General features: G+C 42.9%; 1 protein-coding gene across 1 annotated transcript in view; it reads left to right on the plus strand.

The window, feature by feature from the left end:
* The window catches only part of HPSE (heparanase), a 58,422-nt gene extending 33,720 nt beyond the window's left edge, over positions 1-24,702 (plus strand). Inside the window, exons 8-12 of the mRNA XM_040326738.1 lie at positions 4,970-5,076; positions 7,418-7,532; positions 18,142-18,269; positions 23,392-23,535; positions 24,424-24,702. Coding sequence (XP_040182672.1) covers positions 4,970-5,076; positions 7,418-7,532; positions 18,142-18,269; positions 23,392-23,535; positions 24,424-24,583 — 654 coding nt within the window. The 3' untranslated portion in view covers positions 24,584-24,702. The remainder of the gene's footprint in view (positions 1-4,969; positions 5,077-7,417; positions 7,533-18,141; positions 18,270-23,391; positions 23,536-24,423) is intronic.
* Positions 24,703-26,797: the final 2,095 nt, after the last annotated feature.

Below are 26,797 nucleotides of genomic sequence, written 5' to 3' on the forward strand. Positions count from 1 at the left end.
TCTAGTAAAAAAATTTTTTCAGGGAGCTTTACGGATTAGTCCTCCGATTAAACTCCCCTTATGTCCATGGGACTTAAATTTAGTCCTTTCAGTCCTTCAGAAGCAGCCTTTTGAACCCTTGGGTCAAGTCCCATTAATCTTGCTTTCCAGGAAATTAGTCTTCTTGGTGGCCATGGCTTCGGCCAGGAGGGTATCAGAATTGGCAGCATTATCCTGTAAGGAACCGTTCTTGATAATCCATGAGGACAGGGTCGTACTCCGACCCCTTTCTACTTTTTTGCCCAAAGTAGTCTCAAGCTTTCATTTGAACCAGGATTTGGTTCTTCCATCCTTCTTTCCCTCACCAAGGTCTAGGGAAGAAAGGTTATTGCATACCTTGGATGTGGTAAGAGCCGTAAAAATCTATTTAAAAGCTACGGCAGACATTAGGAAAACAGATTCCTTATTCATTCTGCCAGATGGGCCCAAGAAAGGACAGGCGGCTTCAAAAGCCACCTTGGCCAGATGGATTCGGCAGGTAATCTCTCAGGCCTATGGCCTGAAGGGTAAGGAGCCTCCGGCTTCTATTAAGGCTCATTCTACAAGAGCTTTGGGGACTTCATGGGCAGTTCAGCACCAGGTCTCTATGGCCCAGGTATGCAGGGCAGCTACCTGGTCATCAGTCCACACGTTCGCGAAGTTTTATCAGCTGGACGTGGGGAGGCGCGGGGACCTGGCCTTTGGGCAGGCTGTTTTACAGGCAGCCCTTTGAGTTCCTGCGCTCGATGGCACCTTGGATCTTTTCTTTTGGTTTCTCCCCCCCCTCATTTGGCATTGCTTTTGGACATCCCACATAGTAATTACTATGCCGCTCTGTGTCCCGTGATGTATGATAGAGAAAAAGGGATTTTTATAAACAGCTTACCTGTAAAATCCTTTTCTCGTAGTACATCACGGGACACAGAGCTCCCACCCCTCTGGGAAAATTGGGAATAATATTGCTTGCTACAAAACTGAGGTACGCCTCCTATGGGAGGGGGTTATATAGGGAGGAACTTCCTGTCTGAGAGTGCCAGTGTCCATCACCTGAAGGTAGACTCTATAACCCACATAGTAATTACTATGCCGCTCTGTGTCCCGTGATGTACTACGAGAAAAGGATTTTACAGGTAAGCTGTTTATAAAAATCCCTTTTTTCACCTGGGGGGATCGAATATAAGAGGGGCCTACTTATTCTAAAGGGGTCTTCCAGTTTGTAAAACATTACCCAAGGCTTTGGTTGGGTGAACAGGCTAAATATTTTGTTTGTCCGTTTTCCAAACTGCAAGCAGGCTGGGTTTAGGTCGAACTCCAACTCAAATTCATCCCTATTGTTAACTAGTGAGACTCGCTCTTTGCTTCATCACCTGGTGTGCCTGACAGATTGATTCACCTTCCATTTTAAGAAGCGAATGTATAACACATCTTATGCAGTTTACATAATAATTTTGAATAGTGATTCATATTGCATATTTTTCCACTTACGAAAACATTTGTTAGGAAATATGTAACCTGTTTCTACAACCAAATTTTGAAAATGGTAGACTTGGAGACGTTTGGGATTATAAAAAGACAAAATTACATACTCTCCTCCATAACCTCATTGGTAATAATGCAGTGTCCGTCCCCCTCCCCCTCTCGGTTCTAAGCCCAAGAACTTATGGATCACATGACCACCGATTACTCAGTTCTCAGTCTGTTCTGAGCATAGAGCAGTGACTGTCAGTCACCACTCTCCACTCTGCCAAGCAGGCACTTGGGTAATTTCCTACAATATTAGGATTCTTCCAGAGTCTGGAGTGGCTCTATGATATTGGCGGACAGCAGACTTTATCCCCCTATAACTGCCTGTACATCATAATAAGTGTGCCCCTGTGAATCGGAAGAGAAGTATGACCAAAAAACTATACCCCCCTACTTCTCTCTTAAAGACATTTACATGGAAGTGTTTAACTTTTAATTATTTTAGACATTATGGGGCAGATCCACGAAAGAATTACGCCGGTGTATCCACAAAACAAGATACGACGGCATCTGGGATCGATCCGACAGGCGTATGTCTTAGTACGCCGTCGGATCTTAGATGCAATTTTTCGGCGGCCGCTAGGTGGCGTTTCCATCGAATTCCGCGTTGAGTATGCAAATTAGCTAGTTGCGGCGATCCACGAATGTACGTCCGGCCGGCGCATTTTTTACGTCGTTTGCGTTCGGCTTTTTCCGGCGTATAGTTAAAGCTACTGTTATGAGGCATACTCAATGTTAAGTATGGCCGTCGTTCCCGCGTAGAAATTTGAAATTTTTACGTCGTTTGCGTAAGTCGTTCGAATACAGATTTGCGTAGAATGACGTCGCCGTCGCGAGCATTGGCTTGTTCCGGGGTAAATTTCGAGCATGCACACTGAGATACCCCCACGGACGGCGCATGCGCAGTTCCAAAAAAACGTTGTTTACGTCGGGTCACAACGTATTTAAATAAAACAAGCCCCCATCACAGAGATTTGAATGGTGCGCCATTACGCAGCCAAAGATACACTACGCCACCGTAACTTACGGCACAAATTCTTTAAGGATTCGAAAAAAAAAAAAAAAGTTCTGGCGGGGTAGTGTATCTTGGATACGCTGCGCCCGGCGGATTCTTGCGCGCAGGTACGTGGATCTGCCCCTATGTGTGGAGATAGTGTTCACTATGCACTAAATAGAATATAAAAACACATTTTGGTTGTGCAATGTTTTATAAAGGGTTACCACACATTACAAAATATTCTAATATGTCCAAATAATCATTATCTTGCTTTTCCAACTTGGTTGTTTGTCTTATTTTTTGTGAATTTCCTACATTAATATCTTTACAATTCATGTTATGTTTTACAAACCATTATGACATTAGGGGATGTTGGGTCTGTGTTGAGCTGCTGTGCATACTGAGCATAATTGTGTTTCCTGGATGACTCTGTGGTCAGTATGTGTTGCTAATTTCAGCTGTTTCTCCATCAGTCAGTGTAGTAGTATTGCGTGTTGTGTTCTCTTTTTCATAGTCGAGCTTCTGGTCAGATATGAGTAATGAATAGAAACTTGTGCTAGAGCTATTTCTGTGTCATAAGGGATGATTCCAGTAAACCTCTTTAAAATACACAATACAAAGTGGTGGTGAAAATACCACATGCATTTGGGTACATTCTTTCTACTGAATGTACCCTTTTGCCATTTAAATTTTGCCTAATCAAAATTATTGTGAACAAGAAATGGTCAATGTTTTCAACGTTGTTAATGTGTGCTAAGAAAAAAAAATGTTGTATGTAAATAATCTATGGCCAGCTTTTATATAAATTTGTTTGAAAATTCACAATAAATGTTTCAACTGAGCTCTAGAACAGACAGAGAATGGCCTGGATTCACAGACACTGGCACATATTTATGCCGCCGTAGCGTATCTCCTTTACGCTACGCCGACGCAGCGCAGAGAAGTAAGCACTGAATTCACAAAGCACTTCCTACCAAATCTGCGCTGGCTTTCTCAGGCGTAAGTGGAAGTGGGCGTGACCCCTGCTAATGAGGCGTGACCCCATGCAAATGATGGGCCGAGCGTCAGACAAATACGTATCGCCAACTGCGCATGCACCGTCCCGTGGGCGCATCTCACTGTGCATGCTCACAATCACGTTGGAACAACTGCCTAAGATACATCGGATCACTGCCTACGGCGTGAACGTAACCTACGCCTAGTCATATTCACGTCCTACGTAAACTTCGTAAAATACGTTGGCTTGTGTTCCCTGGTGCAGCCCTTTGCATGGATGCTGCTGAGCTACACCTCCTTTATGGGGCATAACTTTACGCCGGACGTATGAATTTACGCGCACTGTGTCGGACGTACGTTCGTGAATCGGCGTATCTCCCTCATTTGCATATGTGAATAGAAAATCAATGGGAGCGCCAAATACGTCCAGCGTAAATATGAGCCCACTCTACGCCGGCGTAGGCAAGTTATGTTGGTCGGATGAAGCCTATTTTCAGGCGTATATTAGTTTCTGAGTCCGGCGCATAGATACGACGGCGCATATTTGCACTTACGCGGCGTATTTCGAGATACATCGGCGCAAGTGCTTTGTGAATCCGGGGGGCCAATGTGTGTATATTTATATTTATTTTTTAACAAAGGGGGGGGAAAAAGCACTCTATAACAGTCTTTCTTAAAGCGGTAGTTCACCCCCCCCCGACACATTTTACCATCGAGACAGGCATTGTAGCGCGAGCTACAGTATGCCTGTCCCGATTTTTTTTTAACCCCGTACTCACCTTGTAGTCGTCCATCGTAGATTCCGGCTCCCGCGGGGAATGGGCGTGCCTATGGAGAGGGAGGATGATTGACGGCCGGCCCTGGCACGTCACTCTCCCCTAAGACAGCCGGAGTAGGTCTCGGCTCTTCACGGCGCCTGCGCACAGGCTATGCGCACGCGCCGTGAAGACCAAGCCTATTTTGGCTATTTCCGGAGAAGCGTGACGCGCCAGAGCCGGCCGTCAATCATCCTCCGTCTCCATAGGCACGCCCATTCCCCGGAATCTTCGATGGACGACTACAAGGTGAGTACGGCGGTAAAAAATTCGGGACAGGCATACTGTAGCTCGCGCTACAATGCCTGATTTTAAGGTAAAATAATTTTTTTTTTTTTTTTTTTCCCGTCGATAGGGTGAACCCCCGCTTTAAATATTTTAATCTGGATGAGCCCTTGAAATTTTGTAGGTCTTGGGAACCCCTGCTAGAATTATAGCTACAGCTAAATTAGCATGATCAATATAGTTTTTACAGTGGAACTCCAGGAAAAGATCCCTCACCCTCATGTATTTCCACATCCCCAGAAAGTATACTATATAGTAGGTTATTAGAATAAGCTTTTTTTTTTTTATTTTTTTTATTGCAAATGATAAAAATATTTTCTCTTTGTATTGTTAGATTGTTAATCAAACAGTTCCTGGAAAGCTAGTATGGTTGGGGGAAACCAGCTCTGCATATGGTGGTGGATGCCCTGGACTATCAGATACATATATTGATGGATTTATGTAAGTATAAAACTGACAAACCTCTTTGGCAACTTTTATATTATTTTTAAGGCTGCAAATGAAAGCTAATATTTTTTTTAATTTAACATGTACAACAATGAGATTGTCATAAATAAAGAGCACTAGGCTTAGTGAGCATGATTTGGACAGAAACATTTCTATGATAACATTTGTGCGATTCATTTAATTACAAATCAAAATTCAGACAACATTTTCGTTATTTGTAGATTCGGATATATCCAAATTTCCAAATCATTACAATAGTGTTGAAGTTCAACTAATCCTAAATAAATTATAATGAAACAAAATAACGCAATGAAATAATGAATTATTTGAAAATGTATTCAAACTAAAACAAATTGCAATAAATACAGTAAGGTATAAAAGTGAAATATAATGATTCCTACTATGGCTGCTTTATATAATAGAAAAGATAGACTAAAGTAGACTAGAATAAGATAGCATTGCGTAGAATAAAAAAAAAGTAGAATTAAAATAAAACAGAACAAAATTCAAATATATTGGAAAATAATTAATCTGAATATACAAAACGAATGCGAATTTACAATACATGTTTCGGAAAACGAATCGTTTTGTCATATTGGTTAACAAACAAATTAATTTTGTTTTACATTGTACACATCTCTAGTAAAAGCACTGAAGAGGAGCTACTTTACACGTAGGCAGAATAGTACATGGAGCTTTGACTTTTGCCAGCCCAATGAGACCATCACCCCCTGTCAAAGTGTAACTGAACTCCAAAAAAATTTAAATAATAATGCCCTTCCTAATAATTAGTATAATGCGGCGGTGCCCCCCCCCCCTTTATTTTATTTTATTTTTTTACCTAAATATATTTTTTTTTAAATGTTACTAGTGCTGCTTGCATTCCTTAATCGTGCGTAGCAATGGTCTGCAGGCAAACATGGGCTTCAGCTTGTACAAGAGCAGTGTGAACCGTAAGCATTTATGAACCCTTTAGCAAGCTTCAAACTACTTTCTTTAAGCCCTTAAAGCACCCTTCAGCTCCTGTTTGCAAATGGTATACACTGATCTCAATGGAAGCGCTGACTATCACTTTAAATAAGCTGCTTTTAAAGGGTTTGTAGAAAAGAGAAGACGGCAGATAAACAAGTAAAACCTATGTAGGAGGATTTGTTTCATCTTTGTGTATCATCTGAGGCTATTCACTTCACTGGGTATATGAAAGGGTTTACAACCACTTTAACCACTTAAGCCCCGGACCACATTGCTGGTCAAAGACCAGGCCACTTTTTGCGATTCGGCACTGCGTCGCTTTAACTGACAATTGTGCGGTCGTGCGACGTGGCTCCCAAACAAAATTGGCGTTCTTTTTTTCCCACAAATAGAGCTTTCTTTTGGTGGTATTTGATCACCTCTGCGGTTTTTAGTTTTTGCGCTATAAACAAAAATAGAGCGTCAATTTTTAAAAAAAATATTTTTTACTTTTTGCTGTAATAAATATCCCCCGAAAATATATTAAAAAAAAAGTTTTCCTCAGTTTAGGCCGATACATATTCTTCTACATATTTTTCGTAAAAAAAAATTGCAATAAGCGTTGATTGGTTTGCGTAAAAGTTATAGCGTTTACAAAATAGGGGATAGTTTTATGGCATTTTCATAAATTTTTTTTTACTAGTAACGGCGGCGATCAGCGATTTTTATCGGTACTGCGACATTATGGCGGACACTTTTGACACATTTTTGGGACCGTTGGCATTTTTATAGCAATCAGTCCTATAAAAATGCATTGATTACTATAGAAACGCCACTGGCAGGGAAGGGGTTAAGTATGTTCCCTGGGTGTGTTCTAACTGAAGGAGGAAATGACTGATCGCTGTTCATACATTGTATGAACAGACAATCAGGCATTTCTCCCCCTGACAGAACCGGGAGCTGTGTGTTTACACACACACAGCTCCCGGTTCTCGCTCTGTAATGAGCGATCGCGGGTGCCCGGCGGTAATCGCGCCCACCGGGCACGTGCACGACAGCAGCGAGCCCCTATTAGCTGCTGGGCGAGATAACGTAGATCTACATGATCTCACCCAGCAGAGCCGACCTGCCGCTGTATAACTGCGGCGGCTGGTCGGCAAGCGGTTAATGTGTGTTACTAATTAACACAAGTGTAAACTAGTTCTAACTTCAACAAAGCTTGGTGTAAGCTCTACAAATGCTTTGTAAAAGCTTGCTTTTCACACTGCTCTTATACCATTTCAGCTGTTCCTGGATTGATCTCTTTAGCCATTAACAAATAGCCTTCATTGAAAATGTCCTATATCCAGTTACTATCACATATTTTCTTTGTTTTTCTGTGCAGGTGGTTGGATAAGTTGGGAATGTCGGCTAAATTAGGAATTGATGTTGTGATGAGGCAGGCACTTTTTGGTGCCGGATCATACAATCTTGTGGATTCTGATTTTGAACCTTTGCCTGTGAGTTATACAAATGTCTGTGTTATTGCATTAACCCACCTGAAATAATTGGTGAAGTGAGTACAGGGCCCATGTCGGGCTTTGGGTTTGTATGGATGGCAAAAGTTTGCCATCAGTTTAAGTTGCTTCTGAGATCAGTCAGAATTCATTTTTGGGTTTGTCTGTCCTGCAGATGAACCTCCTTTTGACCTACACTTGGCTTGCTTTTTGCATTCCCATAGACGTGTGTAGTAATGCAAAACCTCTTAGTAAATTCCTCTCTCGCAGGGCTTTGTGGTTAAAATCCTGGTCGGGGGACCCAGCCTCAAAAGTTAGGCTGTGTGGCATCCCATTTGAAGCAGACCTTGTTTGGACAAGATCTAGAAAAAGTTCTAGACGTACCGCCGACAAAAAAAGTATTTTATAAATTAAAAATAAGAAAGCCTCAGGGAAACATTTTGTATGTCCCCAAAGACAAGGGGCGTCACAGGGACAGACCCCTAAAGAGTGAACCTCTAAAACAGGGGGGAAGCACTGAGCAGAAAGGTATCCCATTTTCCTCTCCTAGGAAAACCATCAAATCCCAATGACTTAGTCCCTGTGGGAGGGGGGTTAAAGGGGTTGTTTTCATAATAAGCATCCTATACCTGCAGACATTCCTCTTTTCACTTCCTCATTGTTTGTGTTTGCTCAGAAGTTGCTCTATTTCTTCTCTGTTCTGTTCACTTCCTGCTTGTCTGATTTTTACTGACCACCGTGATGTAGGGTGACCACATTTCCAAACTGCCATTCAGGGACACCCGCCCCCCGCACCCATGCCCGCCCCCCAAAAAATATGATTTTTGATACTTTTTTAAAATTAAGTCACTTAGTGACAGCGGCGTACTTTGTACTTACTCTACAAATATGTGATGCATGATCTGACAGTTAAAGTTATTTCAGATGCTGCCAGTGTGCCTATCAATTGCCGCTACTGTGCCCATCAGATCAGATGCTGCTAGTGTGCCGATTAATTGTCACTACTGTGCCCCATCAAATGCTGCCAGTGTGCCCATGAATTGTCGCCACTGTGCCCCCATCAGATGCTGCCAGTGTGCCCATAAATTGTCGCTACTGTGCCCCCATTAGATGCTGCCAGTGTGCCCATGAATTGTCGCTACTGTGCCCCCATCAAATGCTGCCAGTGTGCCCATGAATTGTCGCTACTGTGCCCCCATCAGATGCTGCCAGTGTGCCCATGAATTGTCGCTACAGTGCCCCATAAAATGCTGCCGGTGTGCCCATGATTTGTCGCTACTGTGCCCCATCACCAGATGCTGCCAGCCAGTGTCAATTGCCCCTATTTTCTCACCTTTTTAATATGATATGGAGATGAAGTCTAACGCCTCGTCTAGTGGTGGTGGGGCAGGGCAGTCCTCAGCCAGCGCCGGCCGGTCTTCTCTTTTGGTTTCAAGTCAGGTCAGGTTTTTAGACAAGAGGATTTAGGAGGAGGCAGTGAGTCGGGCCGCTCGGGCGGGAGGAGGAGGAGGAGCCTGTCTGGGCCCTGGAGGAGGTCAGACCGTCGGAGGTGTCGCGGGCGGCCCGGGCCTGAAATTCACTGCAGTGCACTGAGTGCAGGGCAGGCAGACAGCGGGAGGTCGGGACGGACCGGGTCCAGGCTGAGCAGCCGAGGTCACTCACTGGGCTGCTGGAGCGCAGGGGGCAGTTGGCTGGACCGGTAGAGATGTTGGAGGGCTCGGTCTGCGCCGCAGTAGGTGAGTGACTGTCTGCTCTATCTCCTGCAAGAACCGCGGCTGAAGGAGGAGAGGAGGAGGAGGAGGTGGGGGTGTTGTTGGAGCCTCAGAGAGAGCAGGGCACAGTCATGGTGACGTCACTGGTTGCTACACGCCAAGCGGGGCGGCCTTATCAACCAGTGATTTAGAATTATTTAATTACAGCGGCACTGTGGGAGTGTGGCAGGCTGGCAGGCAGATGGCAGTCCATGTTTGATTCCACAAATTGTGTCATCATAATTCCAGGATACTCTATTGTCCCGTATTGAAGGCTCCCGGGACACGGGACAAAAATTTAAATTACGGGACGATCCCGGGCAAACCGGGACACGTAGTCACCCTACCGTGATGGGAGGCATTACTGCAGTGGTCAGTAACGTGCTCACCCCCTCCTGGGAACTACATCTGTGTGGCAGGACGCTCTCTACGTGTTCGAGACTTCAAGGAGGTGTAAATTACTGGGCGTGCCGCAATTCATACTGGGAAATGTAGTTCTTGCATGAACGAGCGATGCAAACCAGGAAGTGAATGAGAGAACAGAAACTAGAATGCCGGAGGTGATATAGATTAAGGAATTTAATAGGTATTTACTATTTTTTTAACAGAATCCTTACACTATTCTGTCTGTCCACCTTGCAGACATTAATTTTAGGCAAAAAAATGTTTTCCTTTAGTGACCCTTTAAGGCAGTTCCTCCCACAGTGGAAAAAGACTATCCCAAATGCATTTTTACTGAGGATAATCGGAGAAGGCTACCAAATCCAATTCAAGGGCACTCTGCCCGCAAGGACGTTCGTAACCACTCCTCCTCCCAGGGATCCTCAGACAGCCTTGTCACAAATTGGCGACTTGATAGACCAGCGGGTTCTTATTCCAGTGTAACTTCGAGACATAAACCACGGTTTCTTCCTTCTCATTTTCGTGGTAAGAAAACCGTCAGGCAAATTCTGCTTGATATTAAACTCGCCGAACAAATGGATGATCTACAAGAAATTTCGGATGGAAATAATCTTTGTGGTGAAGTCAATTAATCCCCCAGATTGCTTCATGGCCTCCCTCGATCTCAGGGACGCTCATTTACATATCCGGATCCACAAAGAATCTCAAAAGTTTTTGAGGGTGGCGTTCAAGTGGGGAAAGCAGGTCTGACATTTCCAATTCAGGGCCCTGCCATTTAACCTGTCCTTAATCTCAGTCATCTCATACTTGAACGACCTTTTATTTTCTGCCCCCTCCGCGCTCCAATTACAAGGAAACCTGCGAGTGGCTATTTCCTTTTTGGAAAGTCTGGAGTGGCTGATAAACGGGGAGAAATCAAACCTATCCCCAGCGCAGGCCTTGCAATACCTAGGGTTCTTGGTGAACTCCTTGACGCGAAAATTCTCACAGAGGAAAAAGTAAAAGCAACAGCAGCCTTCTTTCAAAACAATCTGGTAGTGTCCAATCCATTCGGCCATGTTGTGTCTAGGCCTTCTGGCAGAAACAATCCCAGCAGTACCCTGGGCAAGGGCCCATTTCAGGTGTGTCCAGACCAATATCCTGAGCAGCTGGGACGGTGTGCTGGATGTGACTTTCCGCCTATCTCCAAAGACCAAAAGGTCTCTGTGGTGGTGGAGGAACGAAAAGATCCTTGTGCAGGGTCTACTATGGTCTCTTCCGGTGTCTGCCTGTATTACTACGGACATCTGGGGCTGGGGGGCCCACTGGGAGAAGATGCAGTCTCAAAGATTAGCCAGCTGGAGGGAATTACAAGCAGTCTGGGAGGCGCTATGAGAATTCGCCAAAGGGCTCAAAAGTCACCACGTACAAGTCCTCTCGGACAGTGTGGTACCAGTCCCTTATGTAAACAAACAAGGGGAAACACGATGTCCATCCTTAATCAGACTGGTGAGCGCCATCTTTTCTTTGGCCGAGCCTCTAGCATTGCCTCCCCGCATGCTGCCTGAAGGGAAGGATCTGCTGTCCCAGAGCCCAGTCAGGGTGTTGAATACAATTCTTTCCAGTAGAAAGAAAGTAACCCAAGCAATTATTTATGTTTAAATATTGGAAAGTTTTCTGTTCATGGCTAGACACCAAGAAGGTGTCTGCAGATATTCCAGCCTTCTTGGAGTTTTTACAAAATGGCGGGGACTAAGGATTGGCCATTAGTACATTGCAAGTTCAGGTATCGGCCTTGTCTGTTTTCTAACCCCTGGTGTTAGATCTACTAGTTAGCAGGTTCTTTAGGGGGATTGCCAGGATGCTCAAAACTGTCTTTTTAGTGGCCATTTCCATAGCCAGGCACATTAGCGAGCTGCAGGCACTTTCCAAAGGTCCCTACCTTTCTTACAAATTTTTGAAGACGGACTGGTATTACGTACAGACCCGGGGTTCTTGCCTAAAGCAGGGTTTGAAAAATTTGCTTGGAATCTAGGAGCCAGCAAAAAAGGTTAGGAGCCAGAAAACGCGCCCGTCCCGCCAAGCTCGCGCGCAGAAGCGAACTCATACGTGATTAGCGCCCGCATATGTAAACGGTATTCAAACCACACATGTGAGGTATCGCCGCGATTGTTAGAGCGAGAGAAATAATTATAGCTCTAGACCTCCTCTGTAACTCAAAACATGCAACTTGTAGAATTTTTTAAACGTCGCCTATGGAGATTTTAAAGGGAAAAAGTTTGTCGGCAATCCACGAGCGGACACAATTTTGAAGAGTGACATGTTGGGTATCAATTTACTCGGCGTAACCATATCTTTCACAGTATAAAAAAAAATTGGGATAACTTTACTGTTTTATTTTTTTAATTAAAAAAAAGTGTATTTTTTCCCCAAAAAAGTGCGCTTGTAAGACCGCTGCGCAATTACGGTGTGACAAAGTATTGCAAGGATCACAATTTTATTCTCTAGGGTGTTAGAATAAAAAAATATACATAATGTTTGGGGGTTCTAATTAGAGGGAAGGAGATGGCAGTGAAAACAGTAAAAAAAAAAAAAACACATTAGAACTGCTGTTTTACTTTTACCAGATGGCGCCAGGTCACAGAAGGCAGCTTGGGCCTTCACAAGGCTGCAAAGCCGCGGCATAAATTACCGGCCGTTGCGGGCCCGCCACGATCGTGCGGCGGTGGGGGCGCACGGAGACACAGGATCCTGTGCCTCCGTGCGCCCCCCACCTCCCCCCGCGCGATCACGGCGGCCTCGTGATGGCCGGTAATTGAGGCCGCAAAGCCACGGCCTCAATTACGTGTGGGCGCCAGGTCACAATTTCTTGTCTCAATTGCGACCTGGCGGACGGATTTTGTCGAGGCCTGGCCTAAAGTGATATCAAAATTCCACAGGACTTTTTTCTGTGGGTCCCCAACCAATCCAAAAAAAAAACAGAATTACACCAACTTGACGTGAGAGCCTGTGTCATACGGTATCTGGAATTGTCGGAAGGCATTAGAAAATCCAATGCTCTATTTATTTTGCATTTGGGGGGAAAAAATTGGGGTTCCAAGCTTCAAAAGGCACAATCGCAAGGTGGATCAAACAAGCTATTGTGGAAGCTTACAAGATTTGAAAAAAGAATGTCCTTTTTCTCCCCCCCCCCCCCCCCATGGCTCACTCCACATGGGCGCTATCTGCTTCATGGGCGGAGCGAGCTGGAGCAACACCAGAGCAAATTTGTTGAGCAGCAACATGGAAAAGCTACTCTACTCTCATGAAGCATTATAGATTGGATCTTATCTCAGCGCAAGACCAAGCGTTTGGGAGAAGTCCTCTAAGCGGTAGCCCCTGTGTCCCCCCCCTAATCTGGTAAGTTTTCGTTGATCTTCTCTAGTGCTATCCTGGACAGACGACTAGAGAAAACCAGAGTTGGACTTAACGGTAACTCTATTCCTGGGAGTCATCCAGGACAGCAGGGATTCCCTGACCTATATGGTGTTATAACTTTAGAAGAGTGTTTTTGTTTCAGAAGCCTTTCCAGGGAAGTTCTCAGATAAAGACTGGGGAAGAGGGACAGAAGCTGCCCTTTATGGATTTCAATTTTGGGTTTCCTGCCTCCGGAGGTGGAGCTTATTTCTTTTGTGCTGTCCTGAACTCCCAGAAATGGAGAGGCGATGGCTTAAAACAACTGTTGGGTATTATTTCTGTCTATGCCCCCATTAAGGAGATACACCCTTTCTATTTATCCTGTTTACCATTATCGTTGAAAATGAAAGTAGGGGCCATAGGGACACTAGTTCTGGTGACCTGGGGGTCCCCATAGAATTCCCTTCATTTCCAGGGATTTCTTCTCACTTCATGTTTTGGTTATGGGACAAAGTGAAGGGAAATCCTCCAGCATGGGACACAGATGGCAAAAAAAAAATTGACGGGTTAGAACCCTCCCTTGCTCTTTTCAAAATGAATAAAAAACGTTTTGCCTATAGTTCTACTTTTTAAATCTTTTAAACCGTGCCATCCTTTTAGCACAAATGCCATAGAAAATATTGACTAGTATTTATAGACAGTTCACAGGCAGCTAGATGCAGAAGATAGGATAATGCCTAGACTTGTGTTACTAAACCCACAACAGTAAAATCGGTCTTTATGCAGTAAAGTTGTGGTCATCAACCCTGTCCTCAGGGCCCACTAACAGGCCAGGTTTGCAAGATAACTGAAATACATCACAGGTGATACCATTTGCTGCTCAGTGATTGCAGTAGCCTAAGTCTGCATCTCCCCAATGTAATACACAAAACCTGGACTGTTAGTGGGCCCTGAGGACAGGGTCGATGACCACTGCAGTAAAGCATACTTGTTATACTCACTGTGGAACCTAAGGGGTTAATCCTCTGCATTGTGTAAAAAGGCTGTTTGATCCTGTCTTCTCTGATCCTCCTTTTACTGGCCCAAATCCATCTCCCGATAACTGCATACCTCTCAACTTTTTGAGATGGGAACGAGGGACACCTATCAGCAAAAGTATGCAGGCAAAGGACACACCCCTTGCAACACCCCCTTAACCACTTAACATCCGGCTGGAATGCTCTATTGTTCCAACAGAACGTCATATGACGTCCTGTCTTTTAAAGCCTCTAGGGCGCGCGCGCACTCGTCGCGTCACTGGGAACACAGTGCGCGTGCCCAGCGGCCGCGATGGCCGCCGGGCACCCGCGATTGCCCAGTAACTGAGCAGGGATGTGGAGCTCTGTGTGTAAACACAGAGCTCCACATCCTGTCAGGGAGAGAGGAGACCGATCTGTGTCTCTTGTAAATAGGGATACAGATCGGTCACCTCCCCCAGTCACCCCTCCCCCCGCAGTTAGAACACACCCAGGATGCACATTTAACCCCTTCCCCGCCCCCTAGTGGTTAACCTCTTCCCTGCCACTCACATTTATACAGTAATCAATGCATATTTATAGCACTGTTCACTGTATAAATGTGAATGGTCCCAAAAATGTGTCAAAAGTGTCCGATGTGTCCGTTATAATGTCGCAGTCCCGAAAAAAAACGCAGATCGCCGCCATTCCTAGTAAAAAAATAATTTAAAAAAAAATCATTATGTCCCCTATTTTGTAGGCAATATAACTTTTGCTCAAACCAGGTTATTGCGATTTTTTTTTTTTTTTTTTTAAAAATATGTGGAAGAATACGTACCGGCCTAAACTGAGAAAAAAATATATATTTTCTTAAAAAAATTGAATATTTATTATAGAAAAAAGTAAAAAATATTGTGTTTTTTTTTCAAAATGTACGCTTTTTTTTTTGTTTATAGCCCAAAAAATAAAAACCGCAGAAGCAATCATACCACCAAAAGAAAGCTCTATTTGTGGGGAAAAAAAAGGACGTCAATTTTGTTTGGGAGCCACGTCGCACGACTGCGCAATTGTCAGTTAAAGCGGCGCAGTGCCGGAAGCTAAAATCTCGTCTGGGCAGGAAGGGGGTGTATGTGCACAGTAGGCAAGTGGTTAAAGGAAAATTGTACAAAAAACAAGATTGGTTAAACCCACAAGTGCTTTTTTTTTTTTTCACTACTATTCCTTTTATATTGACTTTTGGAATTTACAAATGCAGCAATTTAGAAATTGGATGAAAGGTTTAGTGCTGGAAAACACCTTTTGATAGATAAAAAGTGCATTTTTTATACAACTTTTTAGATTAGACCAAAATGAGGGGCATTGCTCCAAATCAGGGACAGTCTCTCAAAATCAGGGACAGTTGGGAGCTATGTATAACAGAGCCCTTTGGAGTTACTCTGCACATGTTCATTTTGATGTGTATTGCTAGAGGTTTTTTTTTTGTATTCTTGGTAGGGTGCATGTGATCGGCACAGGGCCAATCAGCACAGTCCAGACAAAGTCAATGGTCCTTCAGCCTCATAAGACAGTCAGAGGAGAATGCAAACGAGTACAAGCTTTTACCAGACACTGATAGAAGTCACAAGACTGCTATATACTGCTGATAAAGAAAGGTATTTAGCAGTTTAATAATTGCATTTCCATGTTCTGTTTACTGTGGGAGACCAGATATGGTGAATGCAGGGTCCTGGGTTTAGTGACACTTTAATGTGTTTTATGTACACTCGTTGAATTAAGGCACATTTTTTAATTCTTACTAGGATAAGGACATTGCGATATAACTAATATGAAGAAGCACTTTTGCATAAAGTGTGCCTATTTTGTAATGCCTTTTATGGTTGCCTGTCAGTGTGGGAAACTTTGAACACTTGACAACCACAAGATGACTTGTTAGGCCTTGTACACACGAGGAGACATGTCTGATGAAAACGGTCTGCGGACCGTTTTCATCGGACATGTCTCCTGGGAGCTTTTGGTCTGATGTGTGTACACACCATCAGACCAAAATCCCAGCGGACAGAGAACGCGGTGACGTAGAAGACACCGACGTTCTCAAACACGGAAGTTCAATGCTTCCACGCATGCGTCGAATCAATTCGTAACAAACCTGAGTTATCCTGCAAGGTCCTGTGTACAGGGCTGACATCAGAGGGAGATCTCGGCCCTCCCGCTATTGCCCTGGATTGGAGTAGGAGACCGGCCGGGAGTCTCGTGACCAGCCTGAATATAGCTGTAAAAAGGTATTTACAAGCTTAGTTTTAATAAAACACTTGCCCTGTGTGTTATACTCCAGATATAATAGAGGGGCTGCCAGTGAATTACATTTTCAAGGTAACAACCACTTTAAACTGGGTATTGATGTTAACTCCTTTTTTTTTTATATGGTATAGTTTAAAGGTCAACATAATGTTGGTTTTGTTGGGCTACTGGCATTTTGCGCTACCTGCTTGCTCCTGGGGCCTCCATTGGCAAGATGCCTCCCACTAAAATGTGCGCTTCTATCCAGCCATCATAACTGTTCTCTACTCAATTCTGTGTGCTGTAAAAAAAAAAAAAAAAACCTTTAATTAAAACGTAATCATCCCCAATTAACTCCCCCCTACCCTTCCTGCTTCAGTTTTATTGTATTTTTACCATCCATACAGCAAAAAATAAATATTTGCTATTATTGGCAATTTACTAATGCAGGCCTGCTTTATATATTATACAATTGATATGATTATTTTCTGTTGCTGGATTATGACCTAAAACTACCCTCTGGATACATCTAGGGAAGATAATGTTACAAAGAAGTGTTTTACGATTCTGCAATATAAATAAAGTTCTACTATTACAAAAACTGGAATCCAGTTTGTAAAGCCAATAAGGGGTGTATTTCTTCTCAAAGGGTTCAGATTACTGGTATATGCTGATTTGTTTACGTAAAGTTAGTGTATACAATTTAAAATGTACAAACTGACACATCCACATAAGGTAATTGTGCCTTGTATTTTCTGTTTATACCCTCTTCTGTAAATAAAATCAGAAAATAGGTCATCTTGAAATTCCATGAGCTACAGCAAAGCATGTAGCTTTGACCATCATAAAGTGGCACAACAAAAATGAGTAAAATAAAACAAAAATTGCTGTAGGGATGGTAAAAATAAAACTGAAGCCGGAAGAGTTAATTGGGGATGATTACATTTTAACTAAAGGTTTTTAATGTTTGTTTTTTTTTTTTTTTTTTTTTTTAACACTTAGGGCTCTTTCACACTGAGCGCCCGTACAGGTCCGTCTGTCAGTTTTTTTTGCGGACCTCAACGGGCGCTCCGTGCTCCTCCTATGGAGCCGCGGATGTCAGCGGTGACATGTCCGCTGACATCCGACCTGCTCCGATCCGCCAAAGTGTGACGGAGGAAAAACCTACTTTTCCTTCCGTCTGGCGGATCGGATGAACACGGACATACGGTCCGTGTTCATCCGATCCCCCCCCATAGGGGGGAGCGGAGAAAAGACAGGGCGGTCCCTGCACAGTGTGCGAGCACAGCCCTGTCATCCGCCGGCTCAGCAGGGATCAACGGAGCGATCCCCGCTGAGCAAGCGGAGGTGCACGGGGCGGATCATTACTGATCCGCCCCGTGTGAAAGAGGCCTTAAACTTATATACAGTGTGCAGATCAAATGGCTGTCCTGAGCATATGTAACAAGCCTCTGAAACACCTAAAGTGTCATGTTATATTGGTAAACTTACAACGTGTAATAACTATATGATCTGATATAGAATTCACATATTCTATCCATTAACACTGATAAAGTGGTCTGAGGAGTTTTAAAAACCTCTGAAAATGTAACTTTATATTAGTGTGGACCTCCAGTCTGATCCTTTTGTTTAGGATAGTGCGGGAATGATCTCAAATCGTGAAATGTCCCCACCAGGGACATGATCGGCATTAAATTTAAGAGGGTCCAACTCTTCTCCATAATAACTGTATTGTGTGTTTTAATGTTGCATAAAATATTTTCGGTGTATTAAAATTCACATATTGTCTAATGTATACAATTTTTGTATTAGGATTACTGGTTATCCCTGCTGTTTAAGAAACTAGTTGGATCTGTTGTCTTAAATGCCAGCTTTAAAAATTCCAAGGACCTGTATGAGCCAAAGATTCGTGTTTATGCCCATTGCACAAATGCTGACAAGTAAGTGAGCCTGTCTTTTAAAGTGTATGTCAGGAAAAAATATATGCAGTACATCCCTGCAATACATGTACATTCTCTGTATTCTCCCTTTTTAAAAGACCCTGCAAAAAGAGGAACAACAGTTGACCTGCTCAGCTCTCAAGTTCTGTTGTAAGATGACAGAACCGCACTTGTGTGGACTGTATGGTATTGGCCTGTCTAGTTGTCTTTGCTCAAGCACACCCCCCCCCTTTTTTTTTAGATATAGAAAATTTAAAGAATGGCAGTTGCCACCATACAGACCAGGGTTTTGTGATATTGGAGGTTGTTAAAGCATCTGTAGGGAGTCCGTACTGTGTTTTTTTAAAGATCTATTTATTAAAGCAGAGTTCCACCCTAAACATGAACTTTCTATTAACAGCTTGCCTTTTAATATAAAAAAAAAAATAGTTTTACTCACTTCTATCTGGCTGTTACTAGGCACGTTTCGTAATCTACCTAGTTCCTGGTCTTGGGTGGTTCAACTTCCTGTCCTAAGACCTCATTGCCTCATAGGAAATGATGACACTCATTTTCCAGGAGTCTCTGTGCATTACTGTGCCTAAACATCGCCCAGCATGCACCTCTCCCTGAAAACCAGGAAGATAAAGGAACTAGGCTTCACATGCCCACACATATGATGGATACGGCCACAACATGAGCTGGAGGATATAAGGCAAGTGTTTGCAATGATTATTGGAACGATTGGGGGCTATTAATGTTTTAGGGACTATTTTAATGTGATTTTAATTTTAGCTTGCAAAAAAAATAAAATGATGCCCGGAACACCGCTTTAAGTTTTATAAAATGCAATACAAAGTAGAAAACTCGAGTTAGAGGGGAAAAAAACGGAGAAAAACCCTGGGCCCTGAGTTGTGTCTCAATGCTTCGCAATTCACACCAGGGTAGTAGTATAGCAGATAATACAAAGCATAGAAATATAATTAATAACTATCTGTAGTCGCAGAGGCAAGAGTAAGGGGGTTAGAAAGCCAGTAGTTCCAAACCGCAATAAACAAGGCTTCTTAAGCTCATACAGTGTCTTGCGAAAGTATTCGGCCCCCTTGAACTTTGCGACCTTTTGCCACATTTCAGGCTTCACACATAAAGATATAAAACTGTAATTTTTTTTGAAGAATCAACAAGTGGGACACAATCATGAAGTGGAACAAAATGTATTGGATATTTCAAACTTTTTTAACAAATAAAAAACTGAAAAATTGGGTGTGCAAAATTATTCAGCCCCTTTACTTTCAGTGCAGCAAACTCTCTCCAGAAGTTCAGTGAGGATCTCTGAATGATCCAATGTTGACCTAAATGACTAATGATGATAAATAGAATCCACCTGTGTGTAATCAAGTCTCCGTATAAATGCACCTGCACTGTGATAGTCTCGGAGGTCCGTTTAAAGCGCAGAGAGCATCATGAAGAACAAGGAACACACCAGGCAGGTCCGATATACTGTTGTGGAGAAGTTTTAAAGCCAGATTTGGATACAAAAAGATTTCCCAAGCTTTAAACATCCCAAGGAGCACTGTGCAAGCGATATTATTGAAATGGAAGGAGTATCAGACCACTGCAAATCTACAAAGACCTGGCCATCCCTCTAAACTTTCAGCTCATACAAGGAGAAGACTGATCAGAGATGCAGCCAAGAGGCCCATGATCACTCTGGATGAACTGCAGAGATCTACAACTGAGGTGGGAGACTCTGTCCATAGGACAACAATCAGTCCCTGTATACTGCACAAATCTGGCCTTTATGGAAGAGTGGCAAGAAGAAAGACATTTCTTAAAGATATCCATAAAAAGTGTTGTTTAAAGTTTGCCACAAGCCACCTGGGAGACACACCAAACATGTGGAAGAAGGTGCTCTGGTCAGATGAAACCAAAATCACACTTTTTGGCAACAATGCAAAATGTTATGTTTGGCATAAAAGCAACACCGCTCATCTCCCTGAACACACCCCTCCCACTGTCAAACATGGTGGTGGCAGCATCATGGTTTGGGCCTGCTTTTCTTCAGCAGGGACAGGGAAGATGGTTAAAATTGATGGAGCCAAATACAGGACCATTCTGGAAGAAAACCTGATGGAGTCTGCAAAAGACCTGAGACTGGGACGGAGATTTGTCTTCCAACAAGACAATGATCCAAAACATAAAGCAAAATCTACAATGGATAGGTTCACAAATCAACATATCCAGGTGTTAGAATGGCCAAGTCAAAGTCAAGACCTGAATCCAATCGAGAATCTGTGGAAAGAACTGAAAACTGTTCACAAACGCTCTCCATCCAACCTTACTGAGCTTGAGCGGTTTTGCAAGGAGGAATGGGCAAAAATTTCAGTTTCTCGATGTGCAAAACTGATAGAGACATACCCCAAGCGACTTACAGCTGTAATCGCAGCAAAAGGTGGCGCTACAAAGTATTAACTTAAGGGGGCTGAATAATTTTGCACGCCTAATTTTTCAGTTTTTTTTTTATATCCAATATATTTCGTTCCACTTCATGATTGCGTCCCACTTGTTGTTGATTCTTCAAAAAAAATTACAGTTTTATATCTATGTTTGAAGCCTGAAATGTGGCAAAAGGTCGCAAAGTTCAAGGGGGCTGAATACTTTCGCAAGGCACTGTAGGTGAGTTTATAAAGCGGGAGGCTAGCTTTAATCAGTTGTAGCCACGTGGATCAAGTAGGAACAGTGACACATTTTCTCATAAGTAAGCGGGTATTTTTAGCATAAAAATATAGTATTTGCAGCAAGCGCTTCTCATACTTGTGTAAAACAGTGTAAAAATGTATCCTAAATTGTATTACTCGATTTTGTAAAACGAATACAAATAACAAATGGAATCACCAAAAAGTAGTAGCTTCTATGGGGCTGTACAAAGAGACAAACTGAGGTTGGTAGTGTGGGGGCAAAAAAACGTATTCGGGAGTCCAAATTCTTCACTTAATTGATTTAAAAACCCATGGGGTATATATGTAACACAAACCTTTGGCAGACCACCTTTGCACATCAGGAAGAGTGCCTTGTTCTGGAAGGGAGGGATTCGCCCACAGATAAGAGTTGGGTGAGGTGGATCATTAGGCAGTGATAGGATGTTTCTGAATGCGGAGGAATAAAAGTGTTTACCAAAGCTGTACCATGAAGGGGAGGGACCTGACGCCTGTAGACAATATTCTGCAATGTCTCAAATTAAAAAGCTATCCAAACTGGTTTAGGGCTTGTCAGACCATTTTTTATTAAACAAAATCAATGTTCCACAAAAACTGTTGCTCATTCAGCAGTACTGAGGCCTTAAACCTTGGCTTTTGGCTGGTCCTTCAGATCATTACACACAGTACCTCTGTGTTCATTCAGCCAGGGATGGACTGGTCATTGGGACTACAGGGAGTTTCCCGGTGGGCCGATGGCTCAGTGGGCCAGCTTCAGTGACAGCGGACCGCAGCCCCCCTCCGCTCCTCTGTCACCAAACTGATTATTTGCCCCGGGTGAAATAATGTCTAGCTTCCCCACTGGTACTGCCTAATAAGAGTACCAGTATCTAATAAAGTAGAACAGCTAGTGGCTAGTGAAGGGGGGAGAGGGGGCTTGGGTGGCCGGGGGGGGGGTGCCGGAGTTGTCCGGTCGCCATGGGAGAGACCTGTCAAAGTGGGCCAGCCTGGATGAAGTCCAGGGCCAAATTTTTGTCCCAGTCCAGCCCTGCATTCAGCTGTCCCAGTGCTCTGTCTTCTCTGTTCTCCTGGTTCTCTCAGCCTTCTCAGTTGCAGCACCCTGCTACATGGGCCCACTCCCTGGCCTCTCGATAGGGGTTCTCCCGACACCCCAGGCTCTGAGACTTTCAGATTCCCTCAGTTTCTTGGACTCGCCTACTTGCCCTGACTCTCAATATCCCAGACTTGCTTAGCCATCTATAGACAAGGAATCTCTCCACCGGCATGAAGTACTGCCTCTTCAGTGGAGTAAACCTGTCTCCATAAAGGAGCTCTGAACTTTGCCCAAGTCCTTCATTTTAAGTACTGCATGCACCTGCACTCACATCTAGCTGGCTCCTGCAAACCCTGGCGACTGGGCTCAAAACTTATTCCTTTTTAAAACTCTTTAAAATCTCCAAACTCCAGAGCCTACTCAGAAAATACCAAAACCCCAAGAAAGTTGAAAAAACAGCTTTCTCTATTCAGAATTAATTTGGAGCCCTGTACTCTGCATATGTGCAAACCTTGTGTCATATTCACTTATTTTTTTCACATTTACATGGCCTTGCACTGTCAATGGCTGTTTCTACAGCAAACCCAATTACTTAACACAATTCCCCACATCCAGACTCTAACAAAGAAATGGAAAAGAAAAAAAAACACCACTACTCCATCAGACCTTCTAATGGACACATGGGTACATTTGTGTAGAACATATGCTGAAATGTTAACTATGGAGTCTACCCATTACCTAAGATTTGATTACTGTATGAGATCTAATAATACGCTGCTACCTGTAATCTATAGGCACCGGCTGACTATTTATATTGTTATCGTCCGTTTTTTCCCTGCCTTTGAATAAATCAATTAAATAAAAATGCTCAAAACCTTCTCTCTTTCTCAGTCTCACAGCACAGACTAATTATTCTTGGTCTAAGCTAAGAACTAGCTATTATTCCATGATAATCCATGGTTTTGTATGTATATGCGCCCTTTCCAGCGCTCCTTATTGTATAGACCAGTCATAGGTAGGAGCAGTGACTTTTGTTTGTATCTAAGCTAAGAACTAGGAGGACCAATTGGACTCCTCGATCAACATGGAAGGTGTGCTCTGAAAACAGTACAGTTTTGAATCAACAGGTATTTCTGCACGTATTGAACAGACCCAAAGAGAGCAAATATATTTTGTTAGGGTTTACATACCCTTTATATAAACCTGTATACTTGCAGCTAGGTGATGTTGTAGCCTTGTATTGTGATGGGTGGCCTCGCTGACCAATAGAGATGTTTTGGAAGGTGGTGGGTCTAGCCAGATAGTCACAGGAATAGTTGAGAATGGAGATGACATAATCTGCCTTTTATTTCTGTACATAGGGGACGTTTTTTGACGCACTTTATTTTCACAGTCTGAAATATAGAACAGGAGATGTTTCTGTATTTGCCATGAACCTGAGCAACCACACACAACAAATACAGCTACCGAGCTCTCTGTCTGGAAAGTTCATAGATGAGTATCTTCTTCTACCTGGAGATGGAAGACTGTTTTCCAAGTAAGTCAAGGAAGCCATTCTGTTTGTCAATGCAAAAAAAGTACATCATTTATAGGTAGATTCAGGTAGAGTTAGGCCGACTTATCAGTAGATAAGTCGACCTAACTCAGAATCTACGCCGACTTATGTTTAAGCGTATGCTCAAACAGAGATACGCCTAAACATATCTAAGATACGACGGCTTGCGCCGTCCTATCTTAGATTGCAATATTTTGAATGGCCGCTAGGTGGCGCTTCCATTGCGGTCGGCGTAGAATATGTAAATGAGGGGATACGCCGATTCACGAACGTATGCCCGGCCGACGCAGTACTTTTACGCCGTTTGCGTAAGAGGCCGCGTAAAGTTAGAGCTAGGCCCTAGTGGAATAGTAATGTTAAGTATGGCCGCCGTTCCCGCCACGAAATTCGAAATTTTTACGTTGTTTGCGTAAGTCGTCCGCGAATCGGGATTTACGTAGTTTACGTCCACGTCGAAATCAATAGCCCCGTGCGGCGTACTTAGCCGCAATGCACACTGGGAAATTGTAGGCGCCCGGCGCATGCGCAGTAACAAAAAAACTTCAAAATCGTAAGGTCAAGCCTTATTACCATTAAACACGCCCCCCTAACACAGATTTGAATTTGGCGCCCTTACGCCCGCCCGCTTTTGGCTATGCCGCCGTATATTCGCAGGCAAGTACATTGAGAATCATTACTTGCCTAGCTAACTTACGGCGGCGTAGCCTAAACACGCTAAGCCGCCGTAACTTTATTCCATTGTACCTGAATCTACCTATTAGTATTGGTTTGAAAATTTTCTGTTACATTTATTTTGTATACACAAGTTTCTAAAATTCATCCGAATTTAAATGGTAGTTATTTAATTGTCTTTTATTTTTATTTTTTTAGAACTGTCTTGCTAAACGGTGAAGTGTTGAGAATGGTGGATGACAAAACGTTGCCTTCCTTGGATGGGAAGGAAAAAGCTCCCGGCTCTCCTCTTGCTCTCCCTTCTCTAAGTTTTGGGTTTTATGTTGTGAAAGATGCCAAGGCCAGTGCTTGCCTGTAATTTTCAAATGGAACTACTGCAATCAGAACATCAGGAAACATTTTTTTTTTTAAACTAAAATAATGTTTAGGCGGCAGCACCATCAGTTTACAAGTACTCATACTACAGACCTTTAGCCTAGACTATATGCTGATGTATACAATGTGTGCTGTAGGAGAAATGTTACTGTTCATAGTAACCAGTTGGTTTTCTGTCAACATAGTCTCCATATATATCAGCCATTTTAGGCTTATTTAAAAAAAAAAAATAGTGGAACATTTGCCTGGAGAAACCAAGTTCAATGCTGCTTTTGGAACTTGGACAGCTGCCCCCCCCCCCTTTATTTTTTTTATTTTTTTACTGATTGCACCGTTGCTAAGGCAAATTTTCAAAATTCATCTTTTACTGATCTGACTTCAGTAAGCTGCTACAGGTTGGTGTACATTGGCATTGCTCATTGCACTGCTTTATTGAATAATGTTGCAGATGCCCTACTTCCCCTCTACCCAAAACTGAATTAAATTTTTTTTGGTTAGGTCTCGTTAATTCATATACTGAATTTTCACAGGTTGGTAATCCTTTGTGTATATTTTTTTTTCTCAGGTAAACCGCTTTGCTGCTAAAAATCAATATATATGTAAATTGTATATAGACAAACCCCTTTAAAAAAAACTAATTATGAATAGAATTGGGAAGAGTTGGACCCTCTGTGATGTTTGTATTGCTGTCTGTGTCCAATATCGAGGCGTTCTATGTGTATATACTGGTAACCATTGTCGCAAAGAAACAAAGTGAGGGGAAATCCTAAATTTGGGGGTTGTTGACAGAGCAAGAGGTAAAAGGAAATTCTCCAATGGGAACATATGTTTCAGGGACAACTGTCTGAAGAGGAGAATTCTCATGACTTTAAGAGATTTCTTATAACTTCCTGTTGCAACTCTGGGACAGGAAGTGAAGAAAAATTAAATATGCATAGAAGAAAAAAAAATAACTCTTAACTCTTCGCTACTCTATAACTTTAAAAAAACATTTCGGAGGTACTTTCAGCTAAATGCAAGTCCAATATCATATCTGAGAAATCTACACTGAGCAGTAAGTTATTGATTATGGCATAAATGCTGTTACATTGATGTAAATAAAAAATAAACTAGATTTTCATTGATGTGTTTCCATAAATGTAATATGTGATATTTGTACAAAAAAAGTTGCAGCAGTATTACTCAATAAAGAGTATAATTACTGTATTAATTTATGTAATATCACACAAGTATACAATGTAATATATTAACATCAGAAAGTTTTATAAAAAGGCTAACCAGGCATTAAGGCTGTATTCACGATTGTGTTGCGGTAAATCACACAGTATGCACTTTGAACTTCACCGGAAACACACCCATATGTTTGTGCACAGTAACACACTGGTGTGCTGTGTTGCTAAAAAAAGTGCATGTACCCTTTTTTTTTTTTTTTTTCGTGTTTTGGCATGTTAGATGGCTCATTCAAATGAATGGAGTGACTTAACACAAAGCATGTTTACCCACTGAACAGATGTAAATGAAACCCCAAGAGGCCATACATACTAAGGTCATGGGACCATATTGATATCTTGGTATCTAGCCTTCCTTTACCAGCCAAAGCTTGACACCAACAATGGTGGAATAGAACTTTGTTTTTGTTGTAAAAGATACCAGGATATTTGGAGAAAACCCACATAAACGTGAAAAAAAAAGAGCCCAGTGTCACTGAGTGAGTGAGTGAGTGGGAAACTTATATAGCGCAAACAAATGTGAACTTAATCGCCTCAAGGCACTGTGTGCACTAATTAAAAAGAGCAGAGTTCCTCTGGAAGGTGCTGTCCCATGTCGGCTCACACTGTTGTCTGATGTAGGTTGCATTTAGGAGGGACACTGCTGAGCCTGTGCCCTCTCCACCAAGCCAACATACCTTTGTTACCTCACTCCCAGTAACAGAATGGGGCCTCGCCGTGCACATAGCATGGACCTCATGCATACATTGGTTAACTTTACTTTCATACCGTGTGACTAGGTCATGAAGCGCCATAACATCGATTCTGTCCCAGTTGCTTTGGGAAATTGACCCCCTACCAAGAGGACCTATCCCCTGGCACTAATGGCTGAGCTTAACTGGCAGCCAGGCGGCTGTGGAGAGGCTGGATGAGTGGCGCGGGTTCAAAGAGCAGCCCAGCTGCCTTGGGCCCCACAAGGTCTTGCGGCC

The sequence above is a fragment of the Rana temporaria genome, chromosome 1, assembly GCF_905171775.1.
Source record: "Rana temporaria chromosome 1, aRanTem1.1, whole genome shotgun sequence".
Lineage (NCBI taxonomy): Eukaryota > Metazoa > Chordata > Amphibia > Anura > Ranidae > Rana > Rana temporaria.